At 38.1% G+C, this 22746-nt stretch overlaps 1 protein-coding gene across 1 annotated transcript in view; it reads left to right on the forward strand.

The window, feature by feature from the left end:
* The first annotated feature begins 443 nt into the window (after nucleotides 1-443).
* The window catches only part of COPB2 (COPI coat complex subunit beta 2), a 31683-nt gene continuing 9380 nt past the window's right edge, over nucleotides 444-22746 (forward strand). The window contains exons 1-13 of the mRNA XM_043595279.1: nucleotides 444-891; nucleotides 7065-7202; nucleotides 10675-10761; nucleotides 10960-11086; nucleotides 11931-12079; nucleotides 14173-14319; nucleotides 15627-15726; nucleotides 16349-16491; nucleotides 17011-17210; nucleotides 19094-19204; nucleotides 20921-21009; nucleotides 21094-21200; nucleotides 22355-22498. Coding sequence (XP_043451214.1) covers nucleotides 889-891; nucleotides 7065-7202; nucleotides 10675-10761; nucleotides 10960-11086; nucleotides 11931-12079; nucleotides 14173-14319; nucleotides 15627-15726; nucleotides 16349-16491; nucleotides 17011-17210; nucleotides 19094-19204; nucleotides 20921-21009; nucleotides 21094-21200; nucleotides 22355-22498 — 1545 coding nt within the window. The 5' untranslated portion in view covers nucleotides 444-888. The remainder of the gene's footprint in view (nucleotides 892-7064; nucleotides 7203-10674; nucleotides 10762-10959; nucleotides 11087-11930; nucleotides 12080-14172; nucleotides 14320-15626; nucleotides 15727-16348; nucleotides 16492-17010; nucleotides 17211-19093; nucleotides 19205-20920; nucleotides 21010-21093; nucleotides 21201-22354; nucleotides 22499-22746) is intronic.

Consider the following 22746-nt stretch of genomic DNA (forward strand, 5'->3'; position numbering starts at 1 on the left):
TTTGAGGACACATGAATCTGGGATGAAATCCCGACTCCACCACTTACTATGTGGCCTTGGTCAGGCCACTTCTTTGAACTTTAGTTTCCTCATTAGTCAAATGGAGATAATTCAGTTTGATGGAAGGGTTTGAGAGGAAAGTAGGTCTAGCACACAGCTGAAGATCGATAAATATTTGTTAAATAAATGAATAACACAGTCGATACTCAGTAACAAATGATCATGCATGATTGGAGTCCCTATCTCCTGGGGGCTCCAGACTGAAGGCTCTTGGCCTCCCTGCAAGCTTATTGGCCTCAAGCCCGGCCCTGAGTCTGCCCATTTCTTCCCAGCCTCACTCGGCGCTCGGTCCAGGGCTCGCAGAGAATTTCCTGGTCCTAGTTCTCAGGCCATCTTAGTACTGAGGCCTTGGACCCGTGCTCCGCCTCCTCTCCCCGTCCCGCCCATCAGAGCCAGAGTCGGAAGAGGCGGACGCGGCTCCTCAAACCACAACTCCACTACGGCGGTGCTCCCCCTGCCGTTAGCGTCCAAAGGGATTAAGTATTTCGTTTTTCTCATCTTTTTTTCTCTCTCGGTTTCTAGTTCTCAGTCTCCCTCACGGGTTCGAGTCCATTTCGTTTAGTGGTAAAGACCACACGCAGCCTTCTCAAACCCTTCGGCTCCGGACAGTTTAGAAGGCCGCGTTGCCTAGGAAACTGAGAAGGGCGTTGGAAAACGTCCACCCTGCGTCGCGTTTGCGCAGGCGCTAGCGGCCTGGCTTCCGTTATCGCGAGAATCGCCTCCCGGAAGTTCCACGTCAGTCAGTCGGCCGGCAGCAGGTCGGTGGGTCTCTCAGGGTCTGCGTCGCCGGTGGCAAGTGCGGGCTCCCGGGCTCTGACCAACGGAGCGATGGTAGGTCCAGACCCTGCAGGAGGGAGCGGGGCCTTTTCGTCTGAGGCCAGCCTTGAGCTGCTGGAGTGCGGGCTGCGGATGCGGCCGCCGCCTCAGGCCTTGCGGGGTCCTGGTCCGGTTTGAGTTTTTTGAGGGAGGCGGCGGCGGTGGGGCACAGGAATCTGAGGTGGTTTGGAGACGCAGTGCCTGGGCTTTGGCAAAACTACCTCATTCTGCCCTTAACACGGTGGCAGCTGACCGTACTCTCATGTTGGGCTTGTTCTTACCATAATAGCGTGTGCTGACCGCACTGACGATCTTAAACAGAAAAGCATTCCCTCTGAAATAGGTAAATAAAGTGTATATGGAGTTCAAAGTGGAATTTCGAATGCTTTGGCATCCCAGTTTAAGTTTCTAGGGGGCAAAGAAGGGTTAGGATGTTGCTTATAAAACTGGTGTGCTTTTCTGCATTTGCAAGTATAGTGGCTGGTAAGAATGGCAGTCAGGACAGATAGCACTTTTTTTATTGTCATTCTCACCCTCAAAAATACCCTAAAGTACTTTTGCCCAAGAGTGTTCTAATAAGAAGGAAAAAAGTACAATAGTGTGAGGATATTATTTCTGCAAAAAAGTAAGAAAGTCGGTATTCTGTATTTAAACATTATCCGCACCTCCCCCCACTTTTTACTTGTTATGGAGCATAGGTTCAGAGATTTTGGAGCTTGAAGAACTTTGGGATTAATAAATACAAAATCTGTATATTGCGGTAAAAAAAAAAAGTTTGTAAAAAGCTAATTGAGGCAGTGTTGGGATTACAGCAGAGGTTGAGTCCTTAGGGAAACTGGTGAAAGTTATGGATAATGGGTAGAGAAGCACACAAAAAATTCAGTGGGTTCCCTAGAGACCACCTCTCCCCTATCCTTATCCATGAACTTCGTTGGGTCCCCAGGTTAAGGGCCCCGGAACAAGATCTCAGGTCTCTTAATGATCCTGCTTCATATTGCCAATGATCCGCTCTGGTCTGGGATCTGCTGTGCTTTCAGTAATGGACATTTTCTAACGAAATATCCTTCATTCTTTAATACATTTAAAATCTTTTTTATGAGATACAAATACGAACTTATTTTTTCACTTGTTTACCATAGAGTGTTTACTATGTGCCCATGCAATTTGCTAATCATTTGCCTCCTAAGTCTTTCAACAGCTGGGAGAATGAGTTATAAGAAGTGTTTATGGAGCGGTTACGATAGGCCAGGCACTATTCTAACTGCTTAACACTGAATTTAATTCTCATAACATTAAGACGTAGATAAAAGTATTATCCCCGTTTTTCTTAATGTCGAACCTGAGAGAAGTTCTAAGTAAACTTGCCCATTATTGCATATTTGAAATGAGTGGCAGAACTGAAATTTGGGTGCAGCATAATCCCCTAGACCTGGATTATACCATCTGTCCTAAAACCCCATATCCAAATATAGAAGATGCTGTGGAGGTAAAGACACGAGTAAAGCAATGACCCTGCCCTTAAGAAGAATCGACTCTATAAAGCAAAAAGAGATACGTATACAAATGTTAAAGGTTAAAATTAACTTCTGTAAGATCCCTTAGGAAAGGATAGTTCTGGCCAAGGTAATCCAAAAGATTTTATTGGTGGCAGCAGCATTTAAGATGAGTCCTAAATGGGGACGCCTGGGTGGCTCAGTCGGTTGGGCGTCCGACTTCGGCTCAGGTCACGATCTCGCGGTCCGTGAGTTCCAGCCCCACGTCGGGCTCTGTGCTGACTGCTCAGAGCCTGGAGCCTGCTTCGGATTCTCTGTCTCCCCTTCTCATTACCTCTCTCCCCTGCTCACAGTCTGTCTGTCTGTCTCTCTCTCTCTCAAAAATAAATAAACATTAAAAAAAAAAAAGAGTCCCAAATGCATCCAGTTTTTGGAAAATGGAGGCATTTAGAGCGAAGGGTACAGTATGAATATCTTACTCGTGTTTGTATCCTAGAGTGTCTAATACAGTGTCTCATTCAAAGTAGTCACTGAAATGTTGGGAGAAATGTAACAAGAGATTTCATATGTGCTTTTTAAACTGGGATTTGTGAATTAGGGATACTTGGAGGTATTCTAGGGTTGCTTAGTCCCCCGGCCCAACTTTCCATAGCATCACTTTTACTCAGTAATCATTAAACATCCATGTGGTAAAATATATACAGTTTGTAAGTGATGGATTTCCTCATTTGCTAGAGGAAAAGTGTGAGATGTACTGGCTTAGGTGAAAGCCCCCACTGTGGTTCCTGGCACACAGTAGACATTTCATGTTTGTTCACTCTGAAGAGACCAGCAAAAGGAGTTGAAATTTGTCATGCAAATTAATGAGGCAAAATTGAGAAAAGGATGAAGTAAAAAGTCCTGCTTCCCTGAATGACCAAGAAGTGTCAGGATGGTGATTTGACAGTAGAGAGTTTGAGATGGAGAGAAAGGCACACCAGTGGAAACATGTTTTGGTGATTGTAGAGAAGAGCCAAAGAACTCTGATCTTTTAAAGTAAAGAGATCTAGGTTATTGCTAAAAGTGGGAGAGGCGTGTATAGAAGTGGTAACAGGGTTGGAAGTAGTAGATGAATAAAAGCCTTGTGAGGCGTTTGCTTTGTTTCAGAAAATTATCTCTGCTGAAAATATCTAGTGATCTTCATTTTGTGTTGAAAAGTAACCTTAAATTTCTGTTCCATTCATGATCATTCTGGAAGATTACAGAAATAAAGATTCCGCAGTAACTCAACTTGCCAAATAAACTTTTCGGTTGTGTTTAAAACCTGTCGAAGGGGAAACATTTTAAATCAGCCTTCCCCAATCTGTGTCCAAGAGAGAATTAAGACTAAATCCAAAGGTATCACTGTTTATAATGAATGAACTTTTTTTCTAGAATGGTAAGTATTCTTGGGAGAATTGAGAAAATACTTTATTCACATCATTTTCTTGTCTGTGGTGTAGATGAATCCAGGTTGAAAAAAGCTGTTTTAAACTGTTAGCATTTTCTGACTCAAGAGTATTTTAATTTTTGTTTAAAATTGTTCTAATTAGAATTAGGTTCTTGTATTAGATTACTAAGTAATGCATCAGTTAGGTTCCTAATTAAGTATGTTAGGTTCCTATAACTTTAAATCCATTAAAATGTTATAAATATTCCCATTTGCCTCCAAAGGCCTTCATGGACATGGATATAACCCATATTGATCACACATCCCATTCATCTAGTATTTACTAATACTATTGCCAAAATACTTTTCTCTGAAGAAATCAATTTTTTTATTGAGGTATAATTGAAATAATGTTATGTTAATTTCATGTATACAATATAATGATTTAGCATATGTATATATTGTGAAATGGTCACAACAGTAAGTCTAGTTAACATCCATCGCTATACGTGGTTAGAGTAATTTTTTTTTTGTGATAACTTTTAAGGTCTAAGCAACTTTCTATATACAACACAGTATTATTAACTAGTCACCGTGTTGTACATTATATCCCCAGGACTTAATTATTTTATTACTGGAAGTTTGTACCCTTTGACCTCCTCCATCCATTGTGCCCATCCCCACCCCTTGCTTCTGGCAACCACCGATCTGTTCTCTGAATGTATGAGCTTGAGCTGTTTAGCGTGTGTGTGTGTTTATTTTTTTTTAAAGATTCTACATACAAGTGAGGTCATATAGTGTTTGTCTTTTTCCAACTTATTTGACTTAGCATAATACTATCAAGGTCCATCCATGTTGTCACAAATGGCAAGGTTTCATTCTTTTTTATGGCTGAATAATATTCCTGTGTGTGTATACAGTGGAATATTATATATAAATATATGCAATATGTATTATGTACATATATACAATGGAATATTATATGTATAGTATGCATATATTACATATGTTTTCTTTATCCATTCATCCATCAGTGGACACTTATACATTGTTTCGATGTCATGGCTATTGTAAATAATGCTACAGTGAACATTGGGGTGTATATATCTTTCCAAGTTGGTGCTTTCCTTGTTCTTTGGATAAATACCCAGAAGTGGAATTGCTAGGTCATACATATGGTAGTTCTGTTTTTAATTCTGGCAGAGGTGTGGGGGGGGGGGGTGGCGGGGGGAGCCTCCACACTGTTTTCCAATAGTGGCTCCACCAATTTACATTCTAGCCAACAGTGCACAAGGGTTCTGTTTTCTTCACATCCTCACTGACACTTGTTATTTCTTGTCGTTTTGATACTAGCCCTTCTAATGGGTGTAAGGTGCTATCTCATTATGGTTTTGACTTGTGATGATTAGTGACATTGAACATTTTTCATGTACCTATTGGTCATCTGTAGTCTTCTTTGGAAAAATGTCCATTCAGAACCTCTGCCTATTTTTAACTAGATGATTATTTTTATTACTTTTTATTTTTTTGTTCTTGAGTTGTATGGGTTCTTTACATATTTTGAATATTGATCCCTTATCTAGATATATGATTTGCAGGTATTTTCTCCCATTCAGTAGGTTGTCTTTTCATTGATGAAATGAAATGAAATGAAATTCATTGCTGATGTTTCCTTTGCTGTGCAGCGTTTTATTTGATGTAGACCCACTTGTTAATTTTTGCTTTTGTTGCCTTTATTTTTGGTGTCAGATCCAAAAAAAATCATCAAGACCAATGTCAAGGAGCTTACTGCCTATGTTTTCTTCTAGTTTTATGGCTTCATGTTTTACATTCAAGTCTTTAATCCATTTTGAGTCAATTTTTGTAAAATTAACTATGGTGTAAGATAGTGGTCCAGTTTTATTCTTTTGCATATGGCTGTCCAGTTTCCCAAACATTTATTGAAGAGACCATCCTTTCCCCATTGTATATTCTTGGCTTCTTTTTGGCAGGCTAATTGACCATATATGCATGAATTTATTTCTGGGTTCTCTGTTCTGTTCCGTTGATCTATGTGTTTTTATGCCAGTATCATACTGTTTTGATTGATATAGTTTAGGATTACTAAGACTTCATGAATAACACTTTAGAATATTTTCGAATAGGACACTCATGACATGGGCACAACATTGTGATTTAGTGGATATTTTATGTATGCTTACGTAGATATTCTGTAAACCAAGGGTTCTCAAAATGTGATCTGCAGTCTCCTAGGAGTCCCCCATTTTTTTTCAGGAGGTTCACAAATTAAAACTGTTTTCCTTATAGTAAGACACTATTGGCCTTTTTCACTATGTTGATAATTTGCACTGTTGGTGTAAAAGTAGTAGAAGATAAAACTGAACTGGTATAGTGTCACCAAATTGTACTGTTAGTATATTCTTCATTACCAGTTTTTTTTTTGTTTTTTTTTTTTTTGTAAGTTAAAAGTCAGTGTCCTTAAGGGTTGCCTGGGTGGCTCAGTTGGTTAAGTGTCTAACTCTTGATTTCAGCTCAGGCATGATCTCATGGTTCATGAGATCGAGCCCCACATCAGGCTCTGGTTTCAGTTTTCATATTGCAACTAACCTTTAAGAAACTACCACTTGTCAAGTTTTAACGTGTATGAAAGAAGAATATTCATAGCTGTTTGAAAAAAGTTATTTAAATATTTCTCTTTTTCCATCTACATATCTTCATGAGACTAACATCAACCAGAACAACATATTGAAGGCCAAAGCAAATATGAGAAACCAACTTTCTCCTATTAAGATAGAATGTAAAGAGTTTTGCAAAAATGTGAAACACTACCACTCTTCTCACTAAATTTATTTGGAATATATAGTTGTTTCTCATAAAAATATGTTAAGTTAACATGTAATGAGTTTATTTTTGTTATTTGAAAATGAATTAATAAGTATTTTTAAGTTGTTTCAATTTTAATATTTCACATGGTATCAATAGATATAAACTTCATAAACAGAAGCTTTTAGTAAATTTTTTTAGAGTGTACAAGATTCCCGAAGCCAACAAGTTTGACAACAACTACTGTAAATTAAAAATAACTTAAGTACTCATATGTTTTTATGAGTGAAGAAGTAGGTGCTTTAGACCTGAAACTGTGCCTACAGTTTAGCAAAGTAAAAACTGAATTGTTTTACAGGCCTATTAATGCGTGTTAATGTAGTGTTTCAGTTGAGATCTCAAATATGTTTTATTTGGCGTAGCAATTTAATGTTTTGTGGGTTTTTGATGTTGTTTCTCCTTAGCCTCTGCGACTTGATATAAAGAGAAAGCTAACTGCTCGATCAGATCGAGTTAAGAGTGTGGATTTGCATCCTACAGAGCCATGGATGTTGGCAAGTCTTTACAATGGCAGTGTGTGCGTGTGGAATCATGAAACACAGGTAGGAATTTTTAAGGACTTTTTAGAAATAGTGTGTTAGACAGTGATTATAATGAAAGAGAAGAAATAGAATCCACTAGCTATATGCAGACTGCTTTCTCAAATAGATTGGTACAAAGTATTTTCAGTAAAGCAGAACTAACATTTATGGGGTAATAGCTTGTGGGATAAAACGTTTGGGTCTTGTCATACACAATATTTAAATGTTAAATTCTGACGTAGGTAGTATTAACTTTTCTTTGAAATTAAGGAAATTGCCACCAATATAAGGTCACTTGCTCTAGATAAAGTATTTAATAGTACTTAATTTTCTATTCAGTGAATATTCTAACGTTCCTAAGAATGGGATTTTTAATTTTATTTATTTTTCCCAAGTACTTGATATAATTATTTGCAGATAACTTTCAATCTGCCATATGAATTATAGAGTATGTCAGAGAAGTATTTATAGTCAGCTTTTGATTACACATATTAAAATATGCATTATACGGATTGTCTGCCTTACATGCTTCTTTTGCTCTTTTTCATCTGAGTAAATAATTAACTTCAAATTGGTTTGTCTCGTTTTCCTTTTTGTTGACCATTCTTAATCTTTTTCCTTCAAAATACAGAACATGTAGTCAGCAATATTCCATACACTTCTGTGTCTACTTATACAATAATTACCTTCAACATCCACGTTTAAGTTCTTAATACCCGACAAACCTCACATTGAATAATTTAAGATGGCAAAAATAGGCTTAGGAAATCAAGGCCAGGAATAAACGTAAAAACACCGTTATAGTCTTATGTCACTAATGACACAGAATGACTGCACACTAAACCAAAACCCCATCAGTGACAATTTATACACATTAACACTTTGTTCTCTGCTTTATGCTACTGCTGATAACACTGTTTCACACGTAGGAAGCACTCAATAATTACTTTTTGAGCTAATGAATAATGAACATTCCATTTATCCCTATTTCACTGTATCAGGAATTCTCACCTCTGCAATTTCACATCTTCATCTTGTGAATCCATTTGTATTAATGGAGATAATATGCATGCTAATTGCTTTTTTTTTTGATCTACTCCTGCATTCACACGTTTAAAATCTTTGTGATTTTATGCTAAACAGATATGTTGGTGCCTCCCCGAGCCCTCACTGCGCTTCCTAATTCTTCCTGGGGATCCCTTGTCTCTGCTCCATTTAGCCATTTCTCAGCTGTCATTTCACTGTAGTGTGTTCTAAATCCCAGGTGTACTTCCCTTACCTTTCTCTAGGTTTTCCTGTAACGTAACTCTGCTTTATCTTTACCCACTTTGCCTCATGTTTCTCTTTTGTGCCCTCCTATGCCCTCTGGCAGGGACGCTTGCTTCCACTTTCATAATTTACCTCATTGGTAACTTGTCGTCTAATTTCCTTCTTTTCTTCAAGAATGGTGGTTCTGAGGTGGACAGGGATTATCCTAGTCTTATTTCCTACTGTTACTCCAAGTGCATATCTGACAGATTTATAGTAGACACTCAGTAAGTCTTTGTTGAATGGTTTGTCTCTTTTGGTTCTCCCTGCTTTTTCCCCTCTATCACCAACAGAAGCTACTTGGCACTCATGTATATTGAGAGCAAAATTCTTGAAAGAGGCAAAAAGTTTTTGGAAGTATATTCAAATGTACTTGAATTTCAAATATGTCTTTGAGGTGATGAGTCCAATGATTAAAAAAATCAGTATGTTGGAATTTGAAGCCATCCTGCCAATTAAGTGGTGTGGGCAAGCCTTTTAACCATGTTAAGGCTCAGTTTAATTATCTAAAATGAAGATGATATTGTTGCCTTCCCTATATCACAGGAGTATCAAAAGGATTAAATCCAATTAGATAAAATTGTGTGTGAGACCTGTAAGGTACCATACAAGTATTAATCATTATTTTCCTGACTTACATTGAGTGTTTGTTGAGTGTATAGCCTTTCCTCCTGTTTAGACTGTTTAGGTTCTAGAATGTGGAGACCGTCTCTTGTGTTATTTGTATCAGTCATAGCACTTAACATGGACCTGAACCATGACTGTTCTGCAGCTGCTTTATGTGTACGGCTCAGCAGGTCCCTGGATTTATTGACTACTCATAAGCTTTCGTGGATTTGTCCATCATCTTAGAGACTGCATGTTCTTTCTGCTCTCAGTGTCTGTATTGTAATCAACTGACAGTGGTTGTACAGGTTGGAGCTTCCCCATTTAATGTCTTTGTGTAAAGAATCTTTGAGGTCTGTCTCTATTCTTTTTTTTTTTTTTTTTTTTTTTTGTAACTTAGTTTTTGTTTGTTTGCTTGTTTTAGTATAGTTGACATAACGATGTTACATTAGTTTCAGGTTTACTGGCTTCTGTTCTTTTTATTTAGTGCACATGGTTCATCAGTTAGTAAGATTGTACTTTTTTCCATTACTCTCTGGTACAAAAAAAGATATTGCAAAATGATAGCTTGATTTTCAGAATTTTAAAAAATGAGGCATCAAAGTAGGAGGACAAAAAGATGCATTTATCCCTGTTCTTTCTAGGAGGGGTCTCCTAGTTATCTACTTTTATCCTGTGTATATTATTCCATTCTGAACAACTTGAAGAGATATCTAAATCACTGTGTAAAGCATAACTTCACTAAAGACAGGTAAATAGCATTTGTATGGAAACATATTGCTGAGATGTACAAAACAACTGCATCTTTTTTAGGAGTTTATTTTGTGAGTTGACGGGTTTAATTTTAAAAAGAAAATTAAGCAGGGGTGTTGGGTGGCTTAGTCGGTTAAGCGTCCGAATCTTGGTTTCTGCTCAGGTCATGATCTCACAGTTCGTGAGTTCAAGCCCTGCATCGGGCTCCATGCTGACAGTGCAGAACCTGCTTGGGATTCTCTCTCTCTGGCCCACCCCTGTTTGTGGTGTCTTTCTTTCTCTAAATAAATAAGTAAGCTTTAATAAATAAACTAAGCCAGTTTATTCAACAAATAGTTGTTACACACTGGTTGTTTGCCAGCCACTGTTCTAAGCTCTGGAAATACAGTGGTGAAAAGATTCCTACCCTCAGGGAGCTTAGTAGGAAAGATTGACATTAAACACATAATTATGAAGGTGCTGTGTTTTGAAAGGGGAGTGTAAGGATCTGTGGGTAGGTTTTCAGGAGGAGGAAAGGTAAGGCTGGGAGTAGCCAAAGGTGAGGCTAGAGAGAAAGGAAAGGGCAGGCTGGAGCACAGGGGATCTGGAATTTCATCTTGTGGACATTTGCTCTCTTTTATCCTTTGTAAGTATTTTAATTTTGAAACTGTTAAAGAAGGGAAGATTGGTCTGTGTTTTTCATTTGATTGTTGAACTTTTGTATTTTAGCCTGAAAATATTTTTAAATTAGAAGTGATCTAAATAAATAGATATTTTACATATAACAATAGATTCTTCAGTTATTTTCTCATAACTCAAAGTGTATGTGTTTTTGTTAATTTTAAAGACATTGGTGAAAACATTTGAAGTATGTGATCTTCCTGTTCGAGCTGCAAAGTTTGTTGCAAGAAAGAATTGGGTTGTGACAGGAGCGGTAAGTAATTCTGTGAATCTCTAATCCCTTCGGTTCAATTTCTGAACTGGTCAGTGATAATGTGGATGATTTAATTCTTGATTTTTTAATTAGTGTAATGTTTTGAAGCTTGGACTTTAATCCTTGAGCCTATAATCCACTTTTCTTGTGCAGTTGACTTCGTAACAGTAGTAATGACTTCTAGATTTTCATTTCCAGGATGATATGCAGATCAGAGTGTTCAATTACAACACTCTGGAGAGGGTTCATATGTTTGAAGCACACTCGGACTACATTCGCTGTATTGCTGTTCATCCAACCCAGCCTTTCATTCTCACTAGCAGCGGTAAGAAGTGACTTCTTTTGGTTACGTGCATCTCTTTGAGTCATTCATTTTCATTCAGCGAGACGTGCAATTCTTTCACTGCCATTACAAGTAGAGTTCTAATTCCAAGCAGCCTTTAAACTATTTAAATCCATTAGCGTGCTATCAATGCTGCTTGCTTTTGTATTTAATGGAATATCAACTCTGCTTAGGATTTGTATAGCACTTCTTCCAGTTCCTGTCAGGGAAGGCCTACAGGTCTAGATGATTAAACATCTGAACAGAAAGCTGATTTACATGCTGGTAAGTGAGTTTTTGCTGGATTGCCATATACCCTACTCAGGTTATACTTGGGCTACTTTGCTCGCTGGTATTCCATCTAAAACAGTGGACTCTTTGGAGGGCAATTAAGACAAGTTGCATTGAATTGGTAATGGTTCTTTGAAACATTTTTAAGTTAAAATTGAGAGAAGTAATTCAAAGCTTTTTTTAGCCGTTCATATAAGAGGAATGCTTATTCCCTAGTCACCGACCTCGTTATTCAGTCATACTTAGATTCTAATCAAACTTGTGTTATTCTTTTGTCATTCTGTAAAGCCCACTGAGGCTTTCTTAAATTTTCTCATGAAACTTTTGTATTTGCCATTAGTAATTTCTGTATCTTATCTCCGCTCTTGTGTAGAGAGTTAAGTTTATTCTTAGGATAAATAAGGATTTTGAAAAATGTATTCAGTTCTGATTCTTTAAGTCATGGAATGTATGATTTCTCTTAGATTTGCTGCCTTAAAAAGCACAGAGACTGCATCTTAGTTCTGACTGAAAGAAATATAAATTGCAACTAACTTAAGACTTTCTTTTGGCCTAGATGACATGCTTATTAAGCTCTGGGACTGGGATAAAAAATGGTCCTGCTCACAAGTGTTTGAAGGACACACCCATTATGTTATGCAGATTGTGATTAATCCCAAAGATAACAACCAGTTTGCCAGTGCATCTTTGGACAGGACCATCAAGGTAGGGTGTCCACTATTTGTATCACTTATGGTGGTGAAATACAGTTGTTTAGGTGTTTTACTACTGGCTACCCAGAAAGTTATTCCTGATTATAAGTTTCTCTCAAAAGCTTGTATTGAAGTCAAAATAGGATCTCTCACTTTGATCCAGAAGGACATAATTCTGTTTAGAAGAATATTGTAGCAACTTGGCGCTTTTTTTTTTTTAATATGAAATTTATTGTCAAATTGGTTTCCATACAACACCCAGTGCTCATCCCACCAGGTGCTCTCCTCAATACCCATCACCCACCCTCCCCCCATCAACCCTCAGTTTATTCTCAGTTTTTAAGAGTCTCTTATGGTTTGGCTCCCTCCCTCTCTAACTGCAACTTGGTGCTCTTAATGGAAGGAGTGTTTTTCCATATCAAAGCAGTATACTGAAAGACTTTTAAACCACCTAAACCACCGCAAACCCAGAATAAGAAAAATGCCAGAATCTTCTGTTCCCTCTCCTTTTAGTGTATTTCCTCTATTTCCTGTTTCCTTTTAGTGTATTCATTGTTGACCTCTGCTGATTGTTAATCTATTTTACATTTAAATTTCATCTGCCTCCATTCTCTCTTTCTTATTCTACTTCTCCATACTGCTGCCAATTATCTTTCTATAACATGGGTTTCATCTTTCAGTTTCTAGTCTGAGAGTAAAGTTCCAGTACTTTAGTGTGGACTACAAGGGTTTCCAAGACTAGCCACAGCTAATATGATGAGACATCTCCTATAACCCTGGTCTATCCACCATTCTCTAGAGATGCCATGAATGTTCACATAATCATATTCAGCTATTACCTCTGCTTGTGACACTCTCTATTCTCCCTTTTGATTTTTTTTTTTTCCCCCTAGAGAACTACTTATCTTTCAAGGCTTAGCACAATTATTTACTCTGAGAAGCTCTTTTCAGACACCCATTTCATCTCCAGACAGAGGCAGTCCTGCTCAGTCCCTTCCTTCCATTCCTTTTGTCTCCATTATGGCCTTCATTTTGAATGATAACTGATGTGTGTATGGCAATCTGTATCCTCCCGAAATGTTGATGTTTGGGGCAGGAACTATGTGTCACCTCCACTCCCTCAAACAGATACTCAGTAGCAAGCAACACAGTACCTTGCTTGTACTAGATGCTTAATACAAGATGCAAGAGTGCAGCCATACTCCTTTTTCCATTATGATTTTTAAAATGTCTCTACATGCATAGATTTAAAATTATATATTGCATTAACTTTTGCTTACGTGTGTATACTTATGTCTGTATAACATTTTTGTTAGTTTTCCTTTAACTTATAGAAAATGGTACATGTTATTTGTGTGATAATTATTAAATGATACCTCTCTGAATATCTTAGCGTTTTGGCCTTATTTTTTTCCTTTTGCTGGGTTGTCCTTGCTTTTGACATAAGTTGGAAACTTTGAATTAGTTTCAGACTTGCGTCACTAAATTAGGTATATCATGAAAACATAAATTGTCTTATCTTTGGCTCTAGTAAAGTGTGTTTGATCCAGTCAATGGTAAACATTTGTTTACACATCTTTACCCTCCCCTCCCGTGTAGGAGGCACTCAGGAAATATTTGTAAAGGTAAAGCTCAATACTAGTGCTCTAGTAATGTTTGACTACTTTTACAACTTAAAATTTTTTAGTTAAGTGGTAATTTTCTCTTTTTAATAGACCTTCTTAAATTCACTTTCATGATCTTTATGTTAAAATTCTGATAAAATCATTTCTTACCCTTAAAGTATTATTCTTCACACTATAGCCTATGGACCATTGGGGTTTCTATTAAAAATCTAGATTTCTGGGGAATCTCTAGGGATAAAGAAAAATCTCTAGGGATGAAGCCTGGAAATTGGAATTTTCAGAGAATGCCATAGTTATTCTACCCCCTATAAATTCAAGTAAAGTAAGAAACAACAGAAACAAATGGGTTAAAAAAATGTACATTCTTTAATTTCCCTCCCCTGTGCTTTGGTGTTTTATATGACATGTCAGAAGTGTGGTGGATCTGCCCTGTGAAAGGCGAGTCACCATATTGAATGTCAGATGCTGTTGTTCTCTAAAGGTGTGGCAGCTGGGATCTTCCTCCCCAAACTTCACTCTGGAGGGACATGAGAAAGGCGTGAATTGCATCGATTACTACAGTGGTGGCGACAAACCATACCTCATTTCAGGCGCAGATGACCGTCTTGTTAAAATATGGGACTATCAGGTACAGTTTTTTCATAACCTTACTTTGCCATATGTTAGACATGGATTTCGTTGTTTCTTACAGGACAGTTAAAACTTGGGTTATTGAACTCCATTCATAGCACAAAATAACTTCAGGCTTCAGTATTTACACCTAAACAGTGATCCCAGAGTTCTCCATAAAAATGAAAACAAATGCCTGTCAAGGTTTTAAAAATAAAATGCCATCATGTTTATTTCTCATTTAAAAGTAGAAATTAGAGGGGCGCCTGGGTGGCGCAGTCGGTTAAGCGTCCGACTTCGGCCAGGTCATGATCTCGTGGTCCGTGAGTTCGAGCCCCGCGTCAGGCTCTGGGCTGATGGCTCGGAGCCTGGAGCCTGTTTCCGACTCTGTGCCTCCCTCTCTCTCTGCCCCTCCCCCGTTCATGCTCTGTCTCTCTGTCCCAAAAATAAATAAAAAACGTTGAAAAAAAAATTTTTTTAAGTAAAAATTAGAAATTTAAACATTTGATTAAAATGAATTATTACATCCTCTAATATCCTCACTGGTAAACTTTTGTTTATAATTGGAAACTAGCAGATTAATAATATCATGACACAGCCATGCTATAGCCATTTTGCCACATAGACTTTGCAAACCTAGTTATGATTTCTTGTTACTATGCTTTTTATCTCTAAGAGACAGATTCAGTTTCTGTTTTTTCCTTCTCACATCAAAATGTCCATAAACAGTTAATAAAATGAAGCCTAGGGGCACCTGGGTGGCTCAGTCGGTTGAGCGGCCGACTTCGGCTCAGGTCATCATCTCACGGTCCGTGAGTTCGAGCCCCGCGTCAGGCTCTGTGCTGACAGCTCAGAGCCTGGAGCCTGTTTCAGATTGTGTGTCTCCCTCTCTCTGGCCCTCCCCCATTCATGCTCTGTCTCTCTCTGTCTCAAAAATAAATAAACGTTAAAAAAAAAAAAATGAAGCCTAGAAAATCAGTGTTACTTAGAACCTTATTCAAATTTGTGCTTAAGTACAGAAATAAAAATATGAAAGACATTACCTTAGGAATTTGGCGAGAAAATATTCAAATGAACACCAGATCTTTTGAGGTGTGTGTGTTTTCTTCTTTAAATAGGATGGTTGCAATTACATTTCCCTGTACTATCAAAGAGTTAGAGAAAGTATGCACACAATAAGATAATTGTGTTTCAAAACTTTCTGTGTCGAATACTATATAGATTGTCATTACTACTATCATTTATAATGTATGTGCACTGGAAAAATTAAAGTTACTTTTCACACACAAAAAATGTTTTCTGTGTCTTGCTGTCTTTTGATTACAGAATAAAACTTGTGTACAGACACTGGAGGGACATGCCCAAAATGTATCTTGTGCCAGTTTTCATCCTGAGTTGCCAATCATCATCACAGGTTCAGAAGACGGTAAGTTAGAAATGTATGTTTATTCCTGTGCTTTTAATTACAAAGTAGATATTTAAGCCAGGTAGTGCCCGGCATTGTAATTAGGTTTGCTGTTTTTATTAGAATAGAATATTTGAGTTATAAAATGAAGGGACATTGTTATTGTCATCGTCGTCATCATCCTAATGTGTTTTGACTCTATTATTTAAATAAGAGGACACCCAGAAGTCCTAGCGAAAAACTGAAAAAGCCTGTCAATGCTTTGGAGTCTACAAACTTGGGGTCAGATTCAGGCACTGCCACTTCACGGATGTGTGGTTTGGGCAGATTATGAAATGGGAGCAGACATATCCACCTCACAGGATTATAGTGAACATAAAAGATCATGTGTATCAAGCATCTGCAGGTACATAGTAGGCACTGTGCCCGGGAAATACATTATTTCACACGGAAAATCACATTTCTTACCTGTAATTTTCTGTTTATTTATTTGTTACTTGATAAAATCACCTACAGACTGTAGATCAAAACTTTATGCTGCCAGGAAGCTAATAAAAAAGGACTTCGCTGTGGCTGGTTCATCTGACCTAATCCATCATTAGATGTTCAAATTAAAAGGGAGTATTCACATTGTTCTTTTTAGGAACTGTGCGTATTTGGCATTCAAGCACGTATCGCCTTGAGAGCACATTAAATTATGGAATGGAGAGGGTGTGGTGCGTGGCCAGTCTTAGAGGGTCCAACAATGTCGCTCTGGGCTATGATGAAGGGAGCATCATTGTTAAGGTAATCTCTAATTATACTCTCTCTGAATAAATGAACATAGTGGAAGCAGTTTTCCTTGTATTTTTGTACAGTCATCTTCTAAGTCACCAGTTTTATTAAACTGGCTCTTCTTTCATTAAGCAAGCACAAGAGATTAAACACTGGAGGTTTAAAGTGAAAGGATGGAGGGGTAACTGGGTGTATCAGTTGGTTGGGTGTCCGACTTCGGCCCAGGTCAGGATCTCGCAGTTTGTGGGTTAGAGCCCCCTGTCGGGCTCTGTGCTGACAGCTCGGAGCCTGGAGCCTGTTTCGGATTCTGTGTCTCCCTCTCTCTCCGCCCTTCCACTTCTCATGCGCGCGCGCGCTCTCTCTCTCTCTCTCTCTCTCTCTCTCTCTCAAAAATAAATAAACATTAAAAAAATTAAAAAAAAAATAAAGTGAAAGGATGGAGCCCTCTGTTAAACGAAAATAGAAAGTGTTTATTTTGTGGTTTTATTTGTTTTCTTTTTATTGCTACGAGCCATTTGTTAATTCTTCTAGCTTGGTCGGGAGGAACCTGCCATGTCCATGGATGCCAATGGAAAGATAATTTGGGCTAAGCATTCAGAAGTCCAGCAGGCCAACCTAAAAGCAATGGGAGATGCTGAAATTAAAGATGGAGAAAGACTGCCACTGGCAGTAAAGGATATGGGCAGTTGTGAAATATACCCTCAGACCATTCAGCACAATCCTAATGGGCGGTAAGTCAACCACAATCTCTCTCTGAGCTTCTGTGTTGTTAGATATGTGGGTTTGCAAATCCACAGCATATGCTGCTCTTCCTCTAGGGTGGGCATTCCTCATGAGCTTTTGCTCTGGCCTCACAATCCTCAGCATGGCCACAGGCAGCCCTACCAGTTGATTAAGTTGGCATGCAAGGGGAAAGCATATTTGCCTTCCTGGCTTTGTCCCACCATGCAATTTTGAACAGTTAAATAGTTTTGTATTTACTCATCTTAAATGTGTTGGGTTTGTGTCCTTGTGCTTCTCTGAGGGCAGGTAACATGTACTTAGGTGCTCTAAATACTTACTGACTTAAGAAGAAAAGCAGACTCTGAAGCTTGTGTCCGTTGAAACAATTTGGGTTGGGATGAGCACTGGGTGTTGTATGTAAGCCAATCTGACAATAAATTATATTAGAAAAAAAGAAACAATTTGGGGACTGGTAATAATTCTGCTTCTTAGCTATAATTTGAACCATCAAGTTTCGTTTCTTAAGATTTAGAAAGCACCCAACATCTTGTCAAGAGAGGAGTTTCAAGCATGAGTTTTTTTTTTTTTTTTTTTAATTTTTTTTTCAACGTTTTTTATTTATTTTTGGGACAGAGACAGAGCATGAACGGGGGAGGGGCAGAGAGAGAGGGAGACACAGCATCGGAAACAGGCTCCAGGCTCCGAGCCATCAGCCCAGAGCCTGACGCGGGGCTCGAACTCACGGACCGTGAGATCATGACCTGGCTGAAGTCGGACGCTCAACCGACTGCGCCACCCAGGCGCCCCTCAAGCATGAGTTTTAATTAAGCCTGTGGTTCTTTAAAAGTCACTTACAATAGATCTGGGCATCTTATAATTCAGTGCTGAGTATTGAAAAAGACAAATTATGTAAACCAGGTATGCTGCCTCATTCAGTAAATGGCATCCACAGTTATTTCTAATGTAATTTTCTTAGGAAGATTAAGAATGCATTATAAATATCACAAAGCTTTTTCTTCCTATAAGTTTTGCATTTCAGCATTGGCAATCTGGTAGCAGCCAATACAGCCAATGCAACTTTAAATAGAGTTGTTTTATATCTGTGGAGAAAATGTTACTCGACTGTGCAACATCCTGTTTTTACTGATTATTTAAATGTTAAAATACTCTATTTTGATAAACTTAACAGTCATTAAAAATGAGTATTTTTATTCATTTGAGTGATGTGCTTTAAAATTAAGATAGTCTTGCAACAAATAGTGCCTCCTAATGGTGTAAATGTAATGAGCAAAGTTCTAGGCATCTTGGTGCTCAACAAGTATCCGTTGTATTATTAGAATCCTCCCCCTGTGCATCAGCAGCCATTCTTGTCTTCCTGCCTCAAGTCTCCTTTGCTTATAAGAGAAGGCCACTGCCGTAAGATTTTCAGCAAATGCCCATGTTCATGATATGTTTTGGGATTTGTTGATAAAATATTTATGTCTAGCTCTGTATTTGAAGAAATGTATAACTTCAGAAGATATTAGATTCAATTATAAACGTCAGCTGAAGGGGCGACTGGATGGCTCAGTCGGTTGAGCGGCCGACTTCAGCTCAGGTCATGATCTCGCGGTCCACAAGTTCAAGCCCCGCGTCAGGCTCTGTGCTGACAGCTCAGAGCCTGGAGCCTGTTTCAGATTCTGTGTCTCCCTCTCTCTGGCCCTCCCCCATTCATGCTCTGTCTCTCTCTGTCTCAAAAATAAATAAACGTTAAAAATAAATAAATAAAAAAAAGTCAACCGAAGTAGCATTTGTCATCAGAAATATTTTATTATGCAGAGGAATCAGTGTTTCATAACTTCCACATGTCATTGATCCTACTCTCTCTGTCTCTGGCTTCCATAATTTCCAGGTTTGTCGTGGTGTGTGGTGATGGCGAGTATATCATCTATACAGCAATGGCCCTGAGAAACAAAAGCTTTGGATCTGCCCAGGAGTTTGCATGGGCCCATGATTCTTCAGAGTAAGTTTTGGCTTGTGCTGTCCTGCTGGCCCTGACTGCAGATGGGTCATCTGTGTGTAGCTGTATGAATCATGTTCCCAGGGCTCGGTGTTGGCTGTGCTTCTGCCTTTCAAGAACAGTTCTCACCAGAGCTGTCTTTGCCCTTTCTGTGTTCAGTATGCAGCAGGCTCACTCAGGCTGATCCACTAATCCCATTAAACTGGGGGCCCAGCACCCATTTCCTTGATGGAGCCTGCATTTGGGCCTGGTGCTTATGGGCTCAAGACGAGGTAGGCTTTCCCTATGAGCTAATGTCCTGAGCTGCTGCTAGGATCCCGAGCTAGTTGGGAGAGACTACAGTCTGATGTCATCTTGATGCTAACTTCATTGAATCTTCTTTAAAACGTATTTTCTGTGATGTTACCCACCCCCTATATTTAAAACAAATTCTGTTTGAATTTAGAGTGTTCATAAAATATTCTTATTAAAAACAGGAAAAATCATTTAACTCTGAATTATCATATTAGATACTGGTTATTTATAATTTCTTGTAATTATTTATACTAGATACTGGTTACTGAGTGGTTCTTTTTTGATTCCTTTTTGTGCTCATAATAAACACCAGGACTTCCCCCCAATCCCCCCACCTGACCACACAACTGATGTACATCTTCATAGTTTTCTTAGTTTTGTTTCCTCCATATTTTTTTATTGCCCCTGCCCTCAACAGAGTAACCTGAGCCTCAGTGTTGCATATAAGATGCATGTTTTTAAATTTTTTAACAAAAGATACACTGAGAGTAGGAATTTGTTTTGATCTTTTCATAAATTTCCTAAATACACTCATATATACACAGTTCCATTTCTAAATGTATTTTGTTACCATCCTAAACAAAATTATAGTTCGTGAATTCTTCTCTCATCATACCTCTCTGTTTTGATAGTTCACTTTTTTTTTTTTAGCTTTATCCAGCTAAGGTCCTATTCAGCATCTTTCCTATCTTGATAGGAACACTCATCAGATCACTTCCTTAAATACTCTTGAATGTCCAGCAACAGCCACAGTCCCCCTTTTTCAAGACGCCTGAATATACACAGTGTTGTAAGTTGTTGCCAAATGTGGCTAACTTCTTGAGCCACTTAACAAAAGTTTTTATTTTTTAAGTTGCCTTTATTGAAGTATAATTTATACAGAATTAAATGTACTATTTTAAGTGAACATTTCAGTGACTTTAGGCAAATGTATACAATCTATAACCGCCAGCACAAAGACAGAGAACATTTCTACCATCCCCAGAAAATCCTCGTTTTCCCTTAATAGTCAGTTCCCTGGCCCCAGTCACTGATTTGCTTTTTCTCACCATGTGGATTAGATTTGTCTTTAGAGTTTCATATAGATGAAACTCCAATATCCAGTCTATATGTCTGGCTTCTTCTGTTCAGCACAGTATTTTTGGGATTCGTCCATGTTGTTGCATGAGTCAGTAATTGGTCGCCTTTTTTGCAGAGCACTGTTCCATTGCATGAATGTACCACAGTTGGTTTAATCACTCATCTACTGAGGGATGTTGGGTCTTTCTCAGTTTTTAAAATAGCTTGTAAACCCTAATAATTTGTGTAACAGACAGTGTGAAACTCATAACTCATTACTCAAGTATACCTGAAGATATTTCTGACATTCGATGGAAGTATGGTTTGGTATATAACATGCTGTGTTTGCCTTCCTTTTCCCCCCAGATACGCAATAAGAGAGAGCAACAGTGTTGTAAAGATATTTAAGAACTTTAAGGAAAAAAAATCCTTTAAACCAGATTTTGGAGCAGAAAGTGAGTGCTATTTATAAATGATAGATTTTTAGAAGCTTTGCAATGGCTCAGAAACATCTACCCAGAAATCTTTTTTCTTTTCAGGTATCTATGGAGGCTTCTTATTGGGAGTCAGATCTGTAAACGGCTTAGCTTTCTATGACTGGGACAATACAGAACTCATACGCAGAATTGAAATTCAGCCCAAACATGTGAGTTTTCCCTCCACTGTCACTTTTAGAATGTGTAACTTTGTGAGGAGCTCTGAGTCCCTGAGGCAAAGAAATGTCCTTGTACCCAGCTGTCCTGGTTCCATTGTGTTGGACACAGTGTCATTTACTTCAAGATTGCTTAGAAAATCAGACTTGCAGTATTTGAATGAGGTGGTAGACATTGGGTATTTTGAAAAGCAGGAAAACTTATACAAATGCCAAGTGCTATTCATATTTTAAATGGCGTTTGACAGAGTATGAAAAGCCTGCTTTGAAGACAAGAAGTCAGAAAGGTCTTGACTTGGAAAGATCCAGGATCAGATCAGAAAGGCTTTTCATAGTTTCCCTGATGCTATTTAAACTTTAGGTAAATGTCTCCAGTGACAAAGTTTTCTACCTTATGGAATTACCTGCTTCTTTGACAGCTTTCATTGTCACAAAATTCTTTGGAGACAAATCCACCTCTCTTGGGTCCTGGTTCTATCTTTTATAGCATGCATTCTCAGTGAGCACTAGTACCCCAACGGCAAAAATTGCTTCTTGAGGATGAAGAAAATTTTATCTATAAAGCACGGATATTCACATGTATTTATATGTTATGCAAGTATATATATTATATGTGTGTATATATACAGTGTGCATATGTTATATAATTTTATATATAACATGTATTATATAATTGTATATGTATAATATATATATAGTATCTATGGATTTAAAATTTTGTAGGTGAGGGTGATTAGGAGAAAAATGTCTAAAAACATTCCTGGGTGGGTGGATGTGGGTGATAATAGGAAAAAAAAAAAGCTGAGAAACACTGTTCTAGAGCAATAGCGAATAGGCTGCTGCTCCTAAATTACATTATATCCACTGTTCACTGACAGTTTCCTTCCTGTCTCCCTTTAGTCTTTCCATTTCTAGACCAAATAGCCCAGCCCATCCTCTAAATGCATATACATACACATGTGTGTGTATATATATATGTGTGTTCGTGTATCTGTGTACGTATGTATATACCCACTATGCACTACATAAAATTGTTCAATGCGTACTTACTGTCCTAAGACGAATCTTATAAGAAACAAAGTGTATGCAGTTTGTCATACCACTCGGAAATCCGAAACCATTTGTCTGTTCTGTTTGTCATGTTGTAGATTTTCTGGTCTGACTCTGGAGAGCTAGTCTGTATTGCCACTGAGGAGTCATTTTTTATCCTTAAGTATCTGTCGGAGAAAGTCTTGGCTGCACAGGAAACACATGAAGGAGTTACAGAAGATGGCATTGAAGATGCCTTTGAGGTGACTGCTTCAGCACAACTTTACCCTCGTTCTTAAATGATTTATATTCGTGTAACCTAACTTCACTGATTTTAACATTCTGTTAAGTTAGGTTTGAGGAAAGTAAACATTTAAGGAATTCTGGTGAAATGTGAAGATTAAAGCCTTGGCTCAAAGATCAGAGTTTGAAAGTATATATGTTTAAAAGATATTTATTTGTACTTTGATTTTAGGGAATCTTCAGATGACTTTGATATCTTTCAGTAAGG

Source organism: Prionailurus bengalensis, chromosome C2 (assembly GCF_016509475.1).
Source record: "Prionailurus bengalensis isolate Pbe53 chromosome C2, Fcat_Pben_1.1_paternal_pri, whole genome shotgun sequence".
Lineage (NCBI taxonomy): Eukaryota > Metazoa > Chordata > Mammalia > Carnivora > Felidae > Prionailurus > Prionailurus bengalensis.